Raw genomic sequence first — 16,383 nt, 5'->3', positions numbered from 1 at the left:
GTTGGTTTAACTGCGGAAATATTTTTTTTTTTTTTTACTTTATTAGTCATCGAATGGCAATAAAATCGGTATGCTCATGAGTTTTTTCACATTTTCATGGGAGGGGGAGAGGGTTCCAGCTCGAGGACTTCTCCCATTTCCATTTTCGCGTGGCAAAAAAAATGGTTTAATTTTTATTCGTTATCAGTTATATTATTTTCTCCACTACTCCAAGCACGGTCTTAATTGTTCTGAATCATTACTAATAATCATTAAATATAAAAACATGAAATGATTCATTCGCCTATCAAATGTAGTCAGGGCCGTTCAAAGGGGAGGCGGAGAGGTGACTGGGGTAAGCTTCTGCAGGTACCACTGCTGGGGGTTAGCCCCCTTTGGCTAATTTTTTTTCAATTTGATTCTGCTTCTTTTTTTGGCTTATAGGCCTATTTGAGTCGAGAGGGTGACACTGTAATTAATTTTCCCTGGACGCCAATAACCATAGGAGCAGCTCCGATTAAAGTCCTTGAGCTAATGCAAATTAGTTTGTTTTTTTTTGCTTGGATAGTTGAGTTGACAGCAATAAGTAAAAAGTAGCAAGTTAAAGAGATGTCATACGGTAAGTGACATTTAAACTTTTTATCAACAAAGTAAACAAAAAGTTCTTACTTGTTTTCTGGCTCTCAAATTTGAGTTTTCTGATTGTCTTCCTTGGAGGCTGTAAGGGGTTGCCACTAGGTGACTTGATATAACACAATATATTACAATAAGCATTACCAATGGAATGATGTATAATAACGAAATGACTGTGGTGAAATAAAATGAAGGCCAGAATGTGTTGACATAGGTGAAACATGTTGGGGCAGAATCTTTTCCAGGATCAAACTGAGCAATCACCAATAGGGGGCTGAAAAGTAAACAAGTATTGTGAATACGCAAAAATTGACAAACACAGAAGTAATGAAAATAACAGGTATTTAGTTAGGTTGTGTTTACAAAAAACAGTTACAACAAAGAATAGATAAGGCCATAGAAATGTGTTCCAGATCTTCAACATCAAAGTTCAATGTTTAGCTTATTTTTGGCACTTGAGATTTGTATTTCAATTTCCACCATAGTATAAAACTAGAAAAAATATGCAGAATTTTAATGTTCGAAATATAAAAGGAAGACTGACTTTGCAAAAAAAAGGTCTGAGCTGGCTATATCAGCGCTTCAGCTATTTCATAGTCTTATTCCTTGTTTTTCGTCTTTTTTATTAATTTGGTTGTCATTTTGGTCTCCGTCCTTTTTTTAATTCATTGCTCCACTATTTTATGCTTATTTTGGTTTAACAATAAATTATTATGATTAACATTATAGGAATAAAAGTTCAGGCAAAACTCTTCAGGTACTACTGTCATTATTACGTCTTGTCATCATCTACACATGGTTTGACAAATTTGCCCAAAGTTTGAGCATCGCAGGCACTCCAAAGTTCCACTTACTGACTATTTGAGTGATTACCATACACTCTTTTGGGAACAAGTAAAAGGTTACTATCCTTCAAAGCAGCTTTGTTTCTGAACAGGGACGGATCCAGGGGGTGGTTTAGTGGCACGTGCCCCCCAAAGTAGGTTAAAATTGTGCTAATTAAAGGATTGGAGCAAAAATACCTATGGGGGCCAAATTTTAATCCGTGCCCCCAAACATTAATTCTGTGCCCACCCCTGTTTCTGAAGAATTAATGTCTCGTCCATGGTCTGAACTAAGTACATATTCAGCTGAGAAAGTGTCAACTAATTGAAGGAGCTACAGGATTCTGCTCCAGTGAGGAGCAGATAGGATTCTAAAACTACAGAGAGAAGGTTTTTTTTTCCTTTGCTTCATAGAAATTCTTTTGTGGGTGTATGAAAACTTTCACCATTTAAGGTGTATGTTTAAACATATAGTAAGATTAATAAATTTTATGAAAATGGTGAACCAGATAAAATGGTTAGCCAGGATGTTTGAAGGGTCAAGTGATAAGGGAATAGGGTAATAGGACAGAAAAATTACCGATATTGATAAAAAGGAATGAACATATTGGAAGTAATTGTGAATTTCCTGAGATAAAATCTAAAAGAAAACAAACAATATACTTGTTAAATGGTTATCATACCTCTTAATTTCCAAAGAATTTACACAAAGTTTACAAGCTTTTGCACGAAAATGACTATTATATAGTTCTTTTATAAACCTTATTCTATTTTTCTAAATATGCTTGACTTTGGAATGGACCTATAAAAGTTTAGTAAAAAACACACTTTTTCTTAATGTCCACTTCACAGACACCTAGGACAAACTAAGTGTTCAGGGATATTGTAAAAAAATCAGGAGTTTCAGCTAAAAATAATCCCTCTCTAGCTTCATGACTTTTTGTTCATCTGACCGTTTCTTATCTTGAAGCGAAGTCGTCTCTAGAGATTTTTTTTTTCTTTCTTTGGGCTAACCACCCAAACTGCTTGACCCCGGTGATTCAAAATGCGCTATATGATATTTTCATCAAAACGAGACATATAATCTCATTTAATTCTGCTTCCTAGGGCTAAAGGGAAATGAAAAGTTTAAATGGCTAGGCTTAGGTTTGCAGATGAAGGATGGCATATGACAAAAGATTGTGCTTCTTGGCTTTTCATTTGAGGCCCAACAAAAAGCCCCCTCTCGTCCCCGAGTGTTTGGTTCCTCTTCCTGTCCCCGAAAGGGGTGGGGAGAGGTCATACCAACGGATTTAGAGGAAATTGAAACTTCATAGGTAGTAAAAAATGAAGCTTTACAAAGACTAAGGCAGAGGAGAGGCGTGCTCATCTGTGTCGACCTCAAGCTGGTTGTTTCTACAGTGAGTTGTTTCTGATAGAAGTAGAAATAGAAACATAGAACCAACCTCTTTAAGCTCAGCGCACTCTACCAATTGTTAAATAGATTAAATACAAATTTGTTATATCTCTCTTTATTATTGGCAGAAAATGTTGCAAAATGGAGGGGAATGAGAATTTCATTACTTCATAAATGTAGCTTTTTGCATTTAACTACTTTCTTTTAATTTAGCTATTTTACATATTGGTCTATCAAGTAATTTCTCTGCAGCATTATTTCTTTTTACATATTTTATATTATTAAAAATTGAAAATTTTGACTAATTATATGTTTTATTGGTTAATATAAATAAAATCTCCTCAGTAACATCATTATGGAACAATATCTCTTGTTATACTGCACATACGTATACTTCAGCAGTACTGTTTAAGTGATAAGTCATGCAATTTTGCAAATTATATTCACCATTATCCAATTTAAAATACAATTCCAAAAGAGAATTCAAATTAGTATAGCTCTTTCACAATGGTTTATGAAGGCGTTTTATAAAATTACCTTTTAACAAACCATTTAGGTTCTTAGGACACGGAAATGGAATGTTGAGTAGGGCTGTGGTTCAAGAATATGTGTATGTAATGAAGGAATCCAAATACATCTCCAAACACATCACTTTTTACTATTTTTAGGGGTAAGAGGCAGAGGGTTAGAGGCAAAACTTTTATGACGGGGCTAAAACTGTCAAAAACTCCTATTGTTACGATGAGCAGCTTTGCTTTAGACATTTCCAAATTTAGCACCAAGGCTTCGTTTCACTGGAATTAAAGAGAGAGAGAGAGAGAGAGAGAGAGAGAGAGAGAGAGAGAGAGAGAGAGAGAGAGAGAGAGAGAGAGAGAGAGAGAGAGGGAGAGAGAGAGAGAAATCTCGAATGGCAGTTGTTCAGTTCAGCCCAAAAATAACGAATTAAAAATATTGTATTTTTTTTCTCACTGCGTTTAGGCTCCAGTGGAATAAAAAAAAAAAAAAAAAAAAAAAAAAAAAAAAAACAAAACTAGAATGACAGGTATTCAATTCAGTCAATATCAGCACAGACTTAAAAATCTATTTTTTATTGTCTCACTGCGTTTACAGTTTGATTTTAAGCAATATCGCCAAATGAATCAAAATCTTCTATAATTACAAAATAGGCAAGCTACTTGCATATACATTTAATATATTGTATATGCAGTAATTTATGTAAATGCATTTTTTTGCGTTTTTACGAGTTACTTTTTTTGTTTGGAAGGGAAGGGGGTTCAAACCCTCCTAGATACAGTCTTGTCAACAGTCACAACCAGTTGGATACCGAACGGCCATTGAGCACTGCCGTTTAGACAGCAAAGAGAACCAGAGATCCAGCGGAAAGCAATCGTTGCCTTTATCAACTTCCGTGCTGCTTTTGATTCGACTGATTCAGCAACTTGTCAAAGCAGCCAAATATAAGAAAGATAGCTGATGTGCTTATATTAATGGTCGAGAGGTGTTTCTACTGTGCTTCACCAGGGGTTTGGAGAAGACAAAAATTTGAGAGAGTATTAAGAATAAATGCTATCCAAACCCATTTTGTACGAGTTCTTTAAGTGTCTTAATGACCTTCAGAATGCACATACTCATTGTTCATGAAATGTATTCAACTTGAAAGGAATGAATTGTGAATGGTAATGCCTTCAGTAAAATTATTTTTATTCACAGAAAACATTTATTGATGCATCAAGTTGTTTTTTATTAAATTTATTTTTACTATTATTTTCGCTGTTCACTTCCTTGCAGCTTTATCATTAAAGAAAAACTGCTACTCAGGCTTACCCATTATAGAAAAACCAGATGGTGTCAGTTGGGGGGGGGGCAGGGGAGACCATGTACTCCATAAACTGTTTTGCCCTCCCCCACTAGAATCCAAAAAAAATTATATTGTGGGAAGATATTTTAATTGGAAAAAAAATGTGGTATTTTCTTTGAAAAATTGGAAGAAACGACAAATTTCCCACCTAGATCTTAAAATTGTATTATACCACCCTCCCCGCCTAAAGCTCGGTAAGACTATTGAGAAAAACCCAATAAATTATGAAACGGACTCAAGTTAAAAGAAAAAATGCTCTGTTGTGTGAAAAAAGGGGACCACCGGGTTGCCTTTATTAAGAAATAAAATGTAACGTTTTCATTTATTGGAGCTAATGCTCGTCGTCTCCTATAAAAAAGGACTTCTTTGACATTACTCTGAAGCGAAAGGACACATTTCCGCTGAAGATTACTCTTAGAGCACCAAGCAAACATATGTGGGAAATTCATGGGATAAATTATCGTGCCCAGGTATCAAAGGTCATTCTTTTCTTCATGTGAAATAGTTTTGAGGATTGCAACTCGTGATGATTGCTTAAAAATATGCTTGATGAGCTAAATTTTAGTAGCTCAGGTATTTCAAGTCACGAAACGGATTTTAAAGAGTCATTAAAAAATACTTCTTAGTATCAATAATTTTTGTTTATCCCTATGCCTATTCACATTATACAGTATGATTCTTAACACGGATTTCATAATGATTCACACGGGGAATGTTTTTTACAGAAAGTCTAAAGGGGTTGCACTAAATCCATAGTATCTAGCACTAAATGAACAAGACTTTTGGTCTCTGCCCTCTGGATCCCTCTCCAACTTCTCAGCCAGTAGGCTATTGCCCACTGGCTGAGAAGTTGGCTGAGAAATTTAAAAGTTTTTCTTTAAGAAGAAACTTTACAAAACGCAGAAAAAACTTGTTCATATTTAATTGTTTTTTTTTTCTTTTTAACAAGGAAGAATTTCGAGAGGGGGGGGGGGTGTCAAGCCGGACGTTAATATCTATTCTGCCCAAAGTAGGCCTAGGTTAGCTTGAAAAAACCTTGGCAAGGCAAGTTGGCTAGTAAACTTTAAGCTGGTAGGTCTACTGGTACCAACATTCTGCGTTCTTCACCCTCATTTACATTTTAGTCTTAAGTGCCTGATAGACAAGATTAAAAGAATTTAACTTTACCTAAAAAAGGAACAAAATTGCAAAATATTAGCTGGAGTATGCATTTTTTTTTCAACACATGGACCCACACTCTTTGCTCAAAACTTTACTCACTAAGGTAAGCAAAGCGAATGTCTAGTGGGCCACTTCTTTCGAAACCCCGCAACTCTAATGATAGCGGATTTCCGCTGGTGTTTTAAGATGGGGCAGCAAAATATACTACAATCCAAATTGAAGGTGATCGAAATATGAATAATGCTATGATCCAAATTTTCCGTATATTTTTGGATTTTTTATTTGACGCCTGTGTACTTCTATTTTTTTCTGTTCTCCCGGATCAATGTCCCCTTTTCATCAGTGCCCTCCTTATTCGCAAATTAAGTATAGTCGTTTTGGGGTGTGAAAAGAAACAGCCTTTGAGGTCTGATCCTCGATTTAGTTCTGTGGATCCGCCCGGCATCCCCCAGAAACTTAAAATTTCAATTCCCTTATAAATATCAGACGCATTAGCAACATTTCTTTTTGAATGTTTTATTCACCAAGGTCCTAAGAAAACTGGGAACTCTGATAGGATGTGGTATATCTCCAAAGTATGTTCTTTAGGATGATTGATTCGAAGGCAATCACGATTATGCAAATGGTATTTCCATCAGAATTTTCATTCTGTTCGAAACATTAACCCTTTATGGAAATTTTGAAATCATCTCAGAAAATCTCGAGAAAGAAGAGGACATAATTTGTTGACGCACCAAACTTCAATAAATGCCTATTTTGAAGAGTTATGGAAGAAATTTTGCAGTCGTGCATAAGGAACTCTTTGAGAATTTCCAAGGGCTTTTCTAAAAAAAAAAATGTCGTATCTAATCCAAGCTATTGCATCTTGACTTTTTAAACTGTGTATAAAATATAAAACAATCAAAGGAACATCTCAGATTACAGGCATAAACAAACGGTAGCTATTGTAAAGATAGGAAACAATATATTCTCCCCTTTCCACAAACGCAAAAATGTCCACATGCCCCTCCTTACTGTACTTTTCCAGAAAGTATCAAAATGATCACCCTGCAGTGAGGAAAAACATAGTATATTGTCTTATTGATCAGGAATCAACTGACTGATTGAAAAAGTACTCTAGAAAAGTATTAGCTGCAACTACCAGAAGCCACTCACATGATTGGCTAGGTATTACGGACACTTAAAAATGTATATGGTAAGATACTCAATACAATTTTATATTATAAACACAAGGAGAATATAAGTAGAAATTTAGTAATAGTTGAGAAAATCCCGAAAAATTTTAAGACTTAGCTACTAGGAGTCATCTTGCATCTGATCATCAAATTTGGAATCCCAGTTTCAGGAAAGCCTGGAGGAAATATTACCATTTAGTTTTGAGCAACAAGAACGTTTTGAGATGTTTAAGAATACAAAAAAAAACTTTAACAGGAAGTGCGAGGTGTTGAGAGGGGGCAAACCCCCTCATACACGAGATAGCTTCTGTTTGTTTGAAGTGTTAATGTTGCTTCTTACTTTCAGTTGTAAGTACCCGATAAGATCTAACCGGGTAAATTTAAAGTGAATATTCATTTTAAGTAAGTTGAGTAAATTTTAAGTAAGTTTGAATAGGTCTCGCTGCTGGAACGTTTTAAAAGTGCAGTGATCTGGATAGTATGCGCCGGCAAATCCATTCTTAGAATGAGCTCTCTATTTTGATCCCGCATCTCTCTTATCAGCGTTAAATGAAATTTTTCAAACCTATGCTGTCTCGACTTCTGTGTTTTTTAAATATAATATTTTTTAATATTTTTAGTTTGTTTTTATGACAAAGCACTCAACTGAGCATGTTTGTGCAACTTGCCTGAATTGTTCACATTCCGCTCTTGACTCTGGTTTAATACACGCTGCTATTTTTCTCGATGCGCGAAAAGTATTCGACTTATTAACACACGAGATTTTTCTTACGAAACCGTCCCATATTGGTATAAAAGGGACTAATTTTTCTTAGTTTCTTTCATATTTATCTGATCGAGTCAACTCGGTGGATCTGAATTTTTTCGTAATCCTTCCAAAGTGGTCTTTGGCGTTCTGCAAGGATCTGTCTTTGGATAATACTCTATTTAGTTTATCTTAATGACCAAGTTAATGCAGCAAATAATTCAAACTCAATGAATTGAATCAGCCTCTACCACTATCTTGGCCAAGATCACGTCTTTTCCCTATGCAATTATTGATGTAATTGATGGCAGCAAACTTGGCACAGCCGGTTAAAATGGAGGGACTGCTTTTTCTTAGTTTCTTTCATATTTATCTAGTCAGTCACCTCGGTTGATTTGCTTTTTTGTAATCCTTCCAAAGCGGAATTTGGCGTTTCACAAGAATCTGTCACTGGGCAACGCTCTAATTTATCTTAATAGCTACGTTAAAGCAGCAAATAATTCAAACAAAACGATTTGAATAAGCCTATACTACTATCTGGGACAATATCACACCTTTTCTTGATGCACTCATAGCTGTAACTGATGAGAGTACACTTGGCACAGCCGGTAAAACTGAGGCTGATCCTTTTTTAAAGAGCTGTGCAGTGTACTTACATTGCGGCACCTACTATATGCAAATTTGCTTGGCTTATTAAGCGTTAGGAAGTCATGCTTTCTCATTGTCTCAAGAGCTTCAAATGTTTCTCTGACACAAATGAAATATATGCATAAAGAGGCAACTTTAGTAGAGCTAACGATCGTTATATTTGATCCCTAGGCATCTTGCTAGATGATTTTTATTAAGTACCATTTTAAACTGATCAAACTGAAAAACTCCAGGAGTCTTGGAATCATTAAAAATCTAAAACATATTTTTCCAGGGCTGTTTCCTAAAGTCCTTTTTTATAGCGTTTCATATTTTTATGTTATTCGGAGGTCAACTTTTTAATCGTCACTGAAACCACTTTTGAAACATTGTGATATAGTAAGAACTATATTATCAGGATGATAACCTTTCTTCATTCGAGTCCTTGCTTTATCTGAAATATCCTTGTTTTCTGTGTGTGCTTCTTTCACTTTTCCACAGTTGCATTACAACCTTCATGCTGCCCTATGTAATAAAATGCCTCTTAATTTTGATAAATTCATGTTCCCTCTTATTTTTTCTCTGCCTTGTTCTCTCTTATTTCTCATAAATTGACGCATCATCTCCACACTTCCAACAAGTTACAGATTCTTCATGCTCCCTTATGACTGTGGAAAAGTGACTTCAGCACCCTGATAGCTTGTAACATTATCTGGAAAACGATCCCAGAGACTATACGAAGCTGCCACTCGTATGGTGTCTTTAAAAACAATGTTAGTGATTTTCTAGCTAATGACAGAGGGTTTTCCATGCTTTTTTCGGTTTTCACCTGAAGTTGACGTCTGGATTGGGTTTGGATGTTTATTTAAGTTGTTAAAGTTCTACGCTGCCCTCTGCCAAGATTTTTTTTTATTTTTGAGGTGGTTGATTGGATTTGGTGTTATTTTACTTATGTTTACTATTGTCGTTTTTTCTTCCTTGTTCTTTCCTGGCCATGTAGCGTTACGGGGGAGAATATGTTGAAGTTGATTTTCTGTTGATGTAAATTTATTGATAAATAAAACAATTCATCACTCAGATATTGCCATCAGCATTGACGGATGATAGCTGTTATAAGAGGCTGGCTGGTCATAATCTGGATTTGAACCTTTGAGTCTCGATCTGTCCAGTGTAGGCTCTGTATTCTTTAGAATAATGCATCTTAAAAGGAACAAGAATATCGAAATAAACTTTCTTTTTTCCTCTGAACCCGTCCTAGAACTATTCACACCTGAAAATGACAATTTTATAGGAATTTTATTTTGCTTCTTTAAACATTATGAAGTTTAAGGGTACAGCCATTTTTTTTTTTTTTTTTTTTTTTTTTACAGTTGCCACGTCGAACCGTCAAAATAAATAAGACAATTTAATTGATAAATATGGAAACTGTAAAAACTCGAACTCAAACATTAAGATCTATAAAAACTCAAACATTAACAATTTGTAGATTCTCAAGGATAACCAGACCTTCAAAGAAAAGCTAAAGGCTCTTAATATATTTAGTGCCATTTATTTTGGCTGATTTTTTTAGCCGCTTTTTCTTCTTTAAGTTTGTTCCTGCTACTACCAGAGACTAAGTAACCTCGAATGCAGGTGTTTTCCATTAAAAGTTCAATTCCTGAATTTCTAATTTTTAAATGTATATATGGTTGTTTGAGTTCATAAATCCAAACAATCATACTTAATTTCCACTCTACTTGGTAACTCCAAGGCTCTCCATTGAAAAGACATGACTGTGCTACATCCAACAGGATAGGCAAAACATGGTTAGTGACGACTATATGTTTCTATAGAGTATTTTTTTTTTCGCTTGAGCATAAAAACTTAAAATAATCATTTACTTACTGAGAGGAAAAACTCACCAAGTAATTAGTGTTCCAAAGAACCAGACCCCTCCTACAATTAGAAGAGCTCTCATCCTAGTACATGTATAGCCGGCACGCAAAGGTTTTGTAACAACATAGTAACGTTCCACACTGATGGCTATTATTGTCAGAACGGAAACATGTGCAACCGTCATTTCAATAAAGGGCACTAGACTACCTAAAATAACACAAAAGACTTAGGATATCATTATATTCATTCAGTTATAGAAATCAAGCAGGAATTAATACGTGATACATGAATAAAATTAAACAAAAGAAAATTTCGGAAAAACGGGCGTAATATAACCATAACAACAAACGTAAACTGGCGTAAAACCAGACAGTGGACAAAAAAAAGCATACTTTGAAAAATTCGAATATTTCGGCTTATGGATTTTATCAACGGGAAAAGAAAAAAAAAACTAGATTAAACAAACATATAAAAAAAGATTATATGACACCAATGACATTACACCAATGACGAAGGCAACCCGCATAAAGTAATGAATCTCCGATTTGCTAGAATTCTAACGATTTTCAGTCGTTAAAAAGTACAATTGATTTGCTGATAAACGTTGCAAGCAAATTTGTAGAACTCCCATGCCTTTTTTTACACTGTAGCAGCTTCGTGGGAAGGGAACTTAGGTAGATAATTTCATGGATAATGACTTGTTATAATTGAATGATGTTTGCCGGGGATTATTGTGATAGAGTTATATGGTGGAGGATTTGGGGACAGGGCTATTATTTGAATGGAATACACAAATAATAGGACTATTATTTTAGAAAATGCAGGCACTTATCATAATGACTCTTAGCATTTCACACCAAACAAACAGCTAACTTTCAGTAACATGACTTTTGTTATTATCATTATGAACATTATTATTATTATTATTTTCAATAGCACGAACCATGATTGTGACCATTCACAGAAGGAAGCATAATTGAATATTAGTCTTCAAATGATCCAGTGGGCAATTTTGCTCCAAATTTTTTACAACTTAATTAGGCAACAGGCTATAACATTTAAAAGTGCCTGGTGCTAACCTTAACTAGTTTGAATTAGTATTTATTATTAGGTATGACTTCTAGATATGTTTACTATGTCAAAGGGCGTTGGCCGTTTTTGTCTTCCACTTAATAAACCCCCTCAAAATAAAAAAAAAAGTGTGCAACACGGAAAGTAGAACACTTGGAACATAAATGTGCTAGACTTGCATAAGGTAAAAGGTAAAGGTAAAGGATACGGCATTAGACTTTACAGTCCGTACCGGCGGTGCTGATCTCCGTTTCTTGGCCCTTCAGCCAGGAAGTGCAATAGGGGGCTGGGGGCCAGCCATCCTGTGCTTTCGCACACCCTTCCTGTTTACCTTCCCCAGATTTCTCCAAGTACCCATTTAGAGCTGGGTCGACTCTGGCTAAGCAAACAGAGTCACGCCACTGACCCCCGTCCCAAACTGAAGAATTGGGTAAACTAGGATTCGAACCCGCGTCCTCTCAGACAAGGGATCCCGAATCCAGCGCACCAACCCACTCGGCCAGGACGGCTACTACTAAGGTACTACTTTAGAATCTACCTTTTTTGAAAAAAAGCAAAGTAGGATTAGCAGAGATGTACTGAAAGCAAGTTTTTCAGTGAAGAGTTCGAAACTTGAAAAGTCCTTTTAGGAAAATTATGTTTCTACTTTCGTAAAGATTTTCTAAGACTGTGACCATTATCATACCTCCATACGGCGGGGGTGCCTTACTCCTGAAAATTAATGCAAATTTTGAATTATCTGCGAATATTGAGATTCAATGGGAAATTGTTCACCATTTTAGGTCTAGAGACCCTTTGACGACGTTCTTTCTTTGTCTCTTGACTTCAGACCTTCCAGATTGAATTTTTTTATTTTAAAATATTATAGTTTCAGAATGCTCATAAGCATGCATCCCCCACACCAAATTCGCAGTGTTTTATCTGTTCTTCATATCTATGTATTTTTGTATTCTTCCACTTGAGTAAAAATATCAAGCTATGTTATGTTAATAAGAACATTAAGAAACACTAAAATTTAACATGAATAATATTTTTTTATTTTTTATTTACTAAAAAACCTGTCACATGAAAAGATAGGATCAAAAAATAAAACTAAAACAACGGAAACAAAAAATTTACGTGACCAACAACACAATGTGAACTCCGAATCATAGAAAGGAAACTGGTGGAACGGAGTTAGGCCTAAATGGTAACTAGCTACATTTTAATTAAGTTTTTCAACAGTCAGAGAGAAAATCGCTTTCATATTATCAAAAAAAAAATGTTTTTATGCTAAGTGGTTAAGTTACATTACGTTAAGTATAACCTCTCACACTTAGACAGGTCCATACACCCTAGGTCAACATGAAAATCCATAAAACCATGGTAATCAACTAGCATAATAATCAACATCAACATAATCATCATCTACAAGCAGCATAGTCATCATGATCAAACTATTTACAAAACAATAAAAGCGGAATTTACAAAAAAAATTGCTCTGTATTAAGGGTGAAGTGCTATTTAAGAAAGGCTTATTAATTTATTTTAAAAATGTATTAGTTGTTCATCCAGATTTTCTATTTTATAGGTATTGTGCCGGCTTTTCCCTAACGTGACATAACTTACATAACTTGAAATTTATTGTAGAGCTCGATTATGCTTGGAATTCCCTACATTACGCACAAAACTTTGTATTGTGAACTATTTTGTATTGATATTCGAGATATTGTATCGATATTGTATCGAAATTTTGTATCGATATTGATAACGAGAGGACGGCTTCAGAAGAAGTAGTTTGCGAACCAAGATTAGAATATTGGAAGCTGCAGTATTTTAGTGATCAAGTACAGTTCTGAAATGTGGGCGTTTCGGAAGACAAAGAATGATCTTTTGGATATTTCCAGTGAAATATTAATGATAGTTTGGGGTACCCATTTAAATTACCATATTTCAAGCAGGTATCTGTCTGAAAATGTGGTTATACATCTCTTCCTAGTGCTATAATCAGAGAAAGGCTGATATTGCTAGGACAAGTTTTGCTGATGAAGGATGACATATTGCCAAAGATCGTCCTTTTTTACCACCACTCTAGGAGCAAACGAAAAGCAGATCGTCCTTGAATCGGGGCAGAAGAGGCCGTAAGAAAGGATTTAAAGGAAACTGGAACTTCTTGTGAAGATTAAAGAGGAAAGCTTCGAACAGATTAGGATTGAGGAGGAGCTTAAACTATTTTATTGGCCTCGGGCGGCTTCGCGCTACAGTGATCTGTTAGCAGTAGTAATGGTAGTAGCAGAGCAATATTTTTTTTTGGAAAGGGGGCAGTAGGTGGAAAAAAGTTTGGGATCACTGCATTAGAACAAAACAACTCAAAATACGTTTGGCGTTTTTCGATTGTTAAAAACGAGCAGTTGTTTATGCAAGGGATTTTCTTCCAGGACCTTTGAAGATAAGACTGAAATACGGTAATTTCAATATAAGAACCACACAATTCTGAAAAAAAATCTAATTGTATTTAGGCTGAAATTCCGTAACTTTAAGTCAATCTATTGCAGACCATGGGTGGAGTAAGATCAACGTGCCATATGTCATCGCTGCCAGGCCTAAAGGACATTATCTGACACTTTCACACAAAGGAAATAATTTTCCAAAAATATTTCCGAAGTAGTTCTCAAATGGATTCGTAGTTTACACTACCTTTCCATTTACAGTTAAAACGAAATAAAAATATGAAAAAACGGCATAGTTTGTTAATAAGACAATAGAATAATAACAAAAGAAATTTTCCGTAAAATAATAAAGTCCGAATATTTCGGCTTCACGTCTGAAAGCCATTTTCAACAAGAAAAAAAATTAAATAAAAAGAATGAACAAACTAACTTAAATAAACAAAGCATACAAAGAAAATTGTCACAAAGACATTGTTAAGATGTGAATTCTTCTTTTCTTTTGTTTTCCTTTTGTTTATCATAGCATTTGTGGTTTTTACCCTTTTTCTTATGTATTTAGTTTATTTTAAGTTATTTTTTTTCTTCTTTGTTTTTCTGTTGATAAAAGCTTCCGGATCTGAAGCCGATAATATTCATATTTTTATTAAAATTAGAAAAAAAGGTTTTTGTTGTTTTTCCATTGACTTATTGAAAAATTATACCAGTTTCCTTTAATTTCATATCGTTTAATTGTTCTCAAATGGAGAGCAATTAAAAAGCAATGTATGTCAAATCATACTTTGAATCTCCTCATCTACATTGCCCTGCTGAACCTTCCTTTGAGATAGGCTTACAAATATCTTCTGGCAAGAATTTCATAAATACATGTGTATTATACGGCAAATACTCAAGTGCTTCATTTCATTAGCACCTATTTCGTTGACACTCAATCGTAATGAAATATACAAATATCTCGAAAATATAATACTTCACAAACAAAGCTATATATTCGCACATTAGGGAGGGTGGGTGTAAGGTATAGCAGGTCTGCATGTAAGCTGTGTTAGGTACAATAGTTCTGCATATTATGATGTAAGAATTATTTTCTAACTTCAAGCTATCCAAACTATTTACACCTGCCTCTCCTCCCTAATGTGCAAATATATAGCACACATTATATATTTACCATCTATTCCGCTAATTGTCGTTGTCTCGTCTCATGCTAAGCTCAAAGAAACTAACGAAGAAACCGGTTTATTCTCGAGTTTTACACAGCGTAAATTTGATTGTTTGCCGTATAATACACAAGTACCATTTCAGAAGTTTGAAAATGTCAGATAGCCTAAAACCCTTATCCATGACTGTCAAGATTTAAGTAATGTTCAATGTTTATGTGGCCCCAAGAAAAGTCAGTCTCTTTACTTCTCTTTTGGGCTTGTTGCATTTGCTCCATATTGGCAAACATCATATAAGTATCATATAGACGTTACAAATTAATCAAAATAATTTTGCTCTGACAAATACAGTTAATCCTTCAACAAGTACCCTGTGTCACAGCCAACTATTTTTGAACGAAGCTGATGTAATCAAGAATACCTGAAATAATCAGTTTTTCAGGAACCTTACAAAAATCTGTCATTTTTAAACGTATTGAAAGATTGACACATTATTTTGGCAGGCATCAGTTTGCAAGCTTAAAAATAAGAACAGAGGTGACGAAAAAAATAGATGCTATTAATTGTCTGAACGCGTAGTTGGCCTTTAGTAAGAAATCAAATAATATCTAGTGCTATTGATGACTCAGTTATGTATAGAAAAATCACAACCAATGGAAATGACTTGAACCACGTTTTAAAAATATGACGTGACGAAAATTTCTTCCCATTGCCAATTCTTCAAAAGTTATCTCAGCCATACATTGTTGCACTGACATACTTCCCCAGATTCCTAATATCCGGTTCACAAGTGCTATTGAACATTCGACCATTCATTTCTTTCCGCTTACCCGAAACTTTCATCTCCCAAACCCTCCAACTTCTTACAACACATAAAGTGCTCTAGATCGTTGAGTTACACAATTGGAATTTGACTGACTTAAATTGCCCCCTAAATCTTACTTTAATTTTTTATCCCAAAATTTCATTCCCTTAAATCCTCTAGCTCCTTACAACGCATAAATGATTGGGATTCTCATGTTACACAGTCGGGCTTAGACTTTGGCTTACACTTCCTCTTAAATTTGATTTAAGTTTCCATCCCAAAGTTCCTTCCTCAATGCCTCCAGTTTCTTAAAGCGTATAAGTGTTCCATATCCTCATGTTACACAACAAATCTTTGACTTTAACTTATATTCCCTCCAAACTTGACCTAAATTTTCATGCCAAAAATTTCCTTTCTCAATTCCTTCAGCACCATACACCACATATTTACTCTAAATCTTCAAGTTATACAACGGTATTTTGATTTTGCCTAAAATTTCCTTTGAAAATTGATTTAAATTTCCATTTCAAAAATTTTCTTCCTCAAATCTTCCAGCTCCCTCCAATACAAAACAGGCTTTAGATCCTGATATTAAAAAAATTAATAAGAAAACAAGTTTTTTAAGTGAAAGTAAGGAGCGACATTAAAACT

The 16,383-nt window shown here is 34.8% G+C and overlaps 1 protein-coding gene across 1 annotated transcript in view; it reads right to left on the bottom strand.

Moving 5' to 3' along the window:
- Positions 1-16,383, bottom strand: part of LOC136042449 (growth hormone secretagogue receptor type 1-like) — an 81,744-nt gene that overhangs the window by 9,676 nt on the left and 55,685 nt on the right. The window contains exons 2-3 of the mRNA XM_065727412.1: positions 10,300-10,480; positions 649-886 (exon numbers count right to left, since the gene is read on the bottom strand). Coding sequence (XP_065583484.1) covers positions 649-886; positions 10,300-10,480 — 419 coding nt within the window. The remainder of the gene's footprint in view (positions 1-648; positions 887-10,299; positions 10,481-16,383) is intronic.

The sequence above is a fragment of the Artemia franciscana genome, unplaced genomic scaffold (genome assembly GCF_032884065.1).
Source record: "Artemia franciscana unplaced genomic scaffold, ASM3288406v1 Scaffold_1302, whole genome shotgun sequence".
Classification (NCBI taxonomy): Eukaryota; Metazoa; Arthropoda; class Branchiopoda; order Anostraca; family Artemiidae; genus Artemia; species Artemia franciscana.
This window is presented reverse-complemented; position numbering and strand designations above follow the sequence as displayed.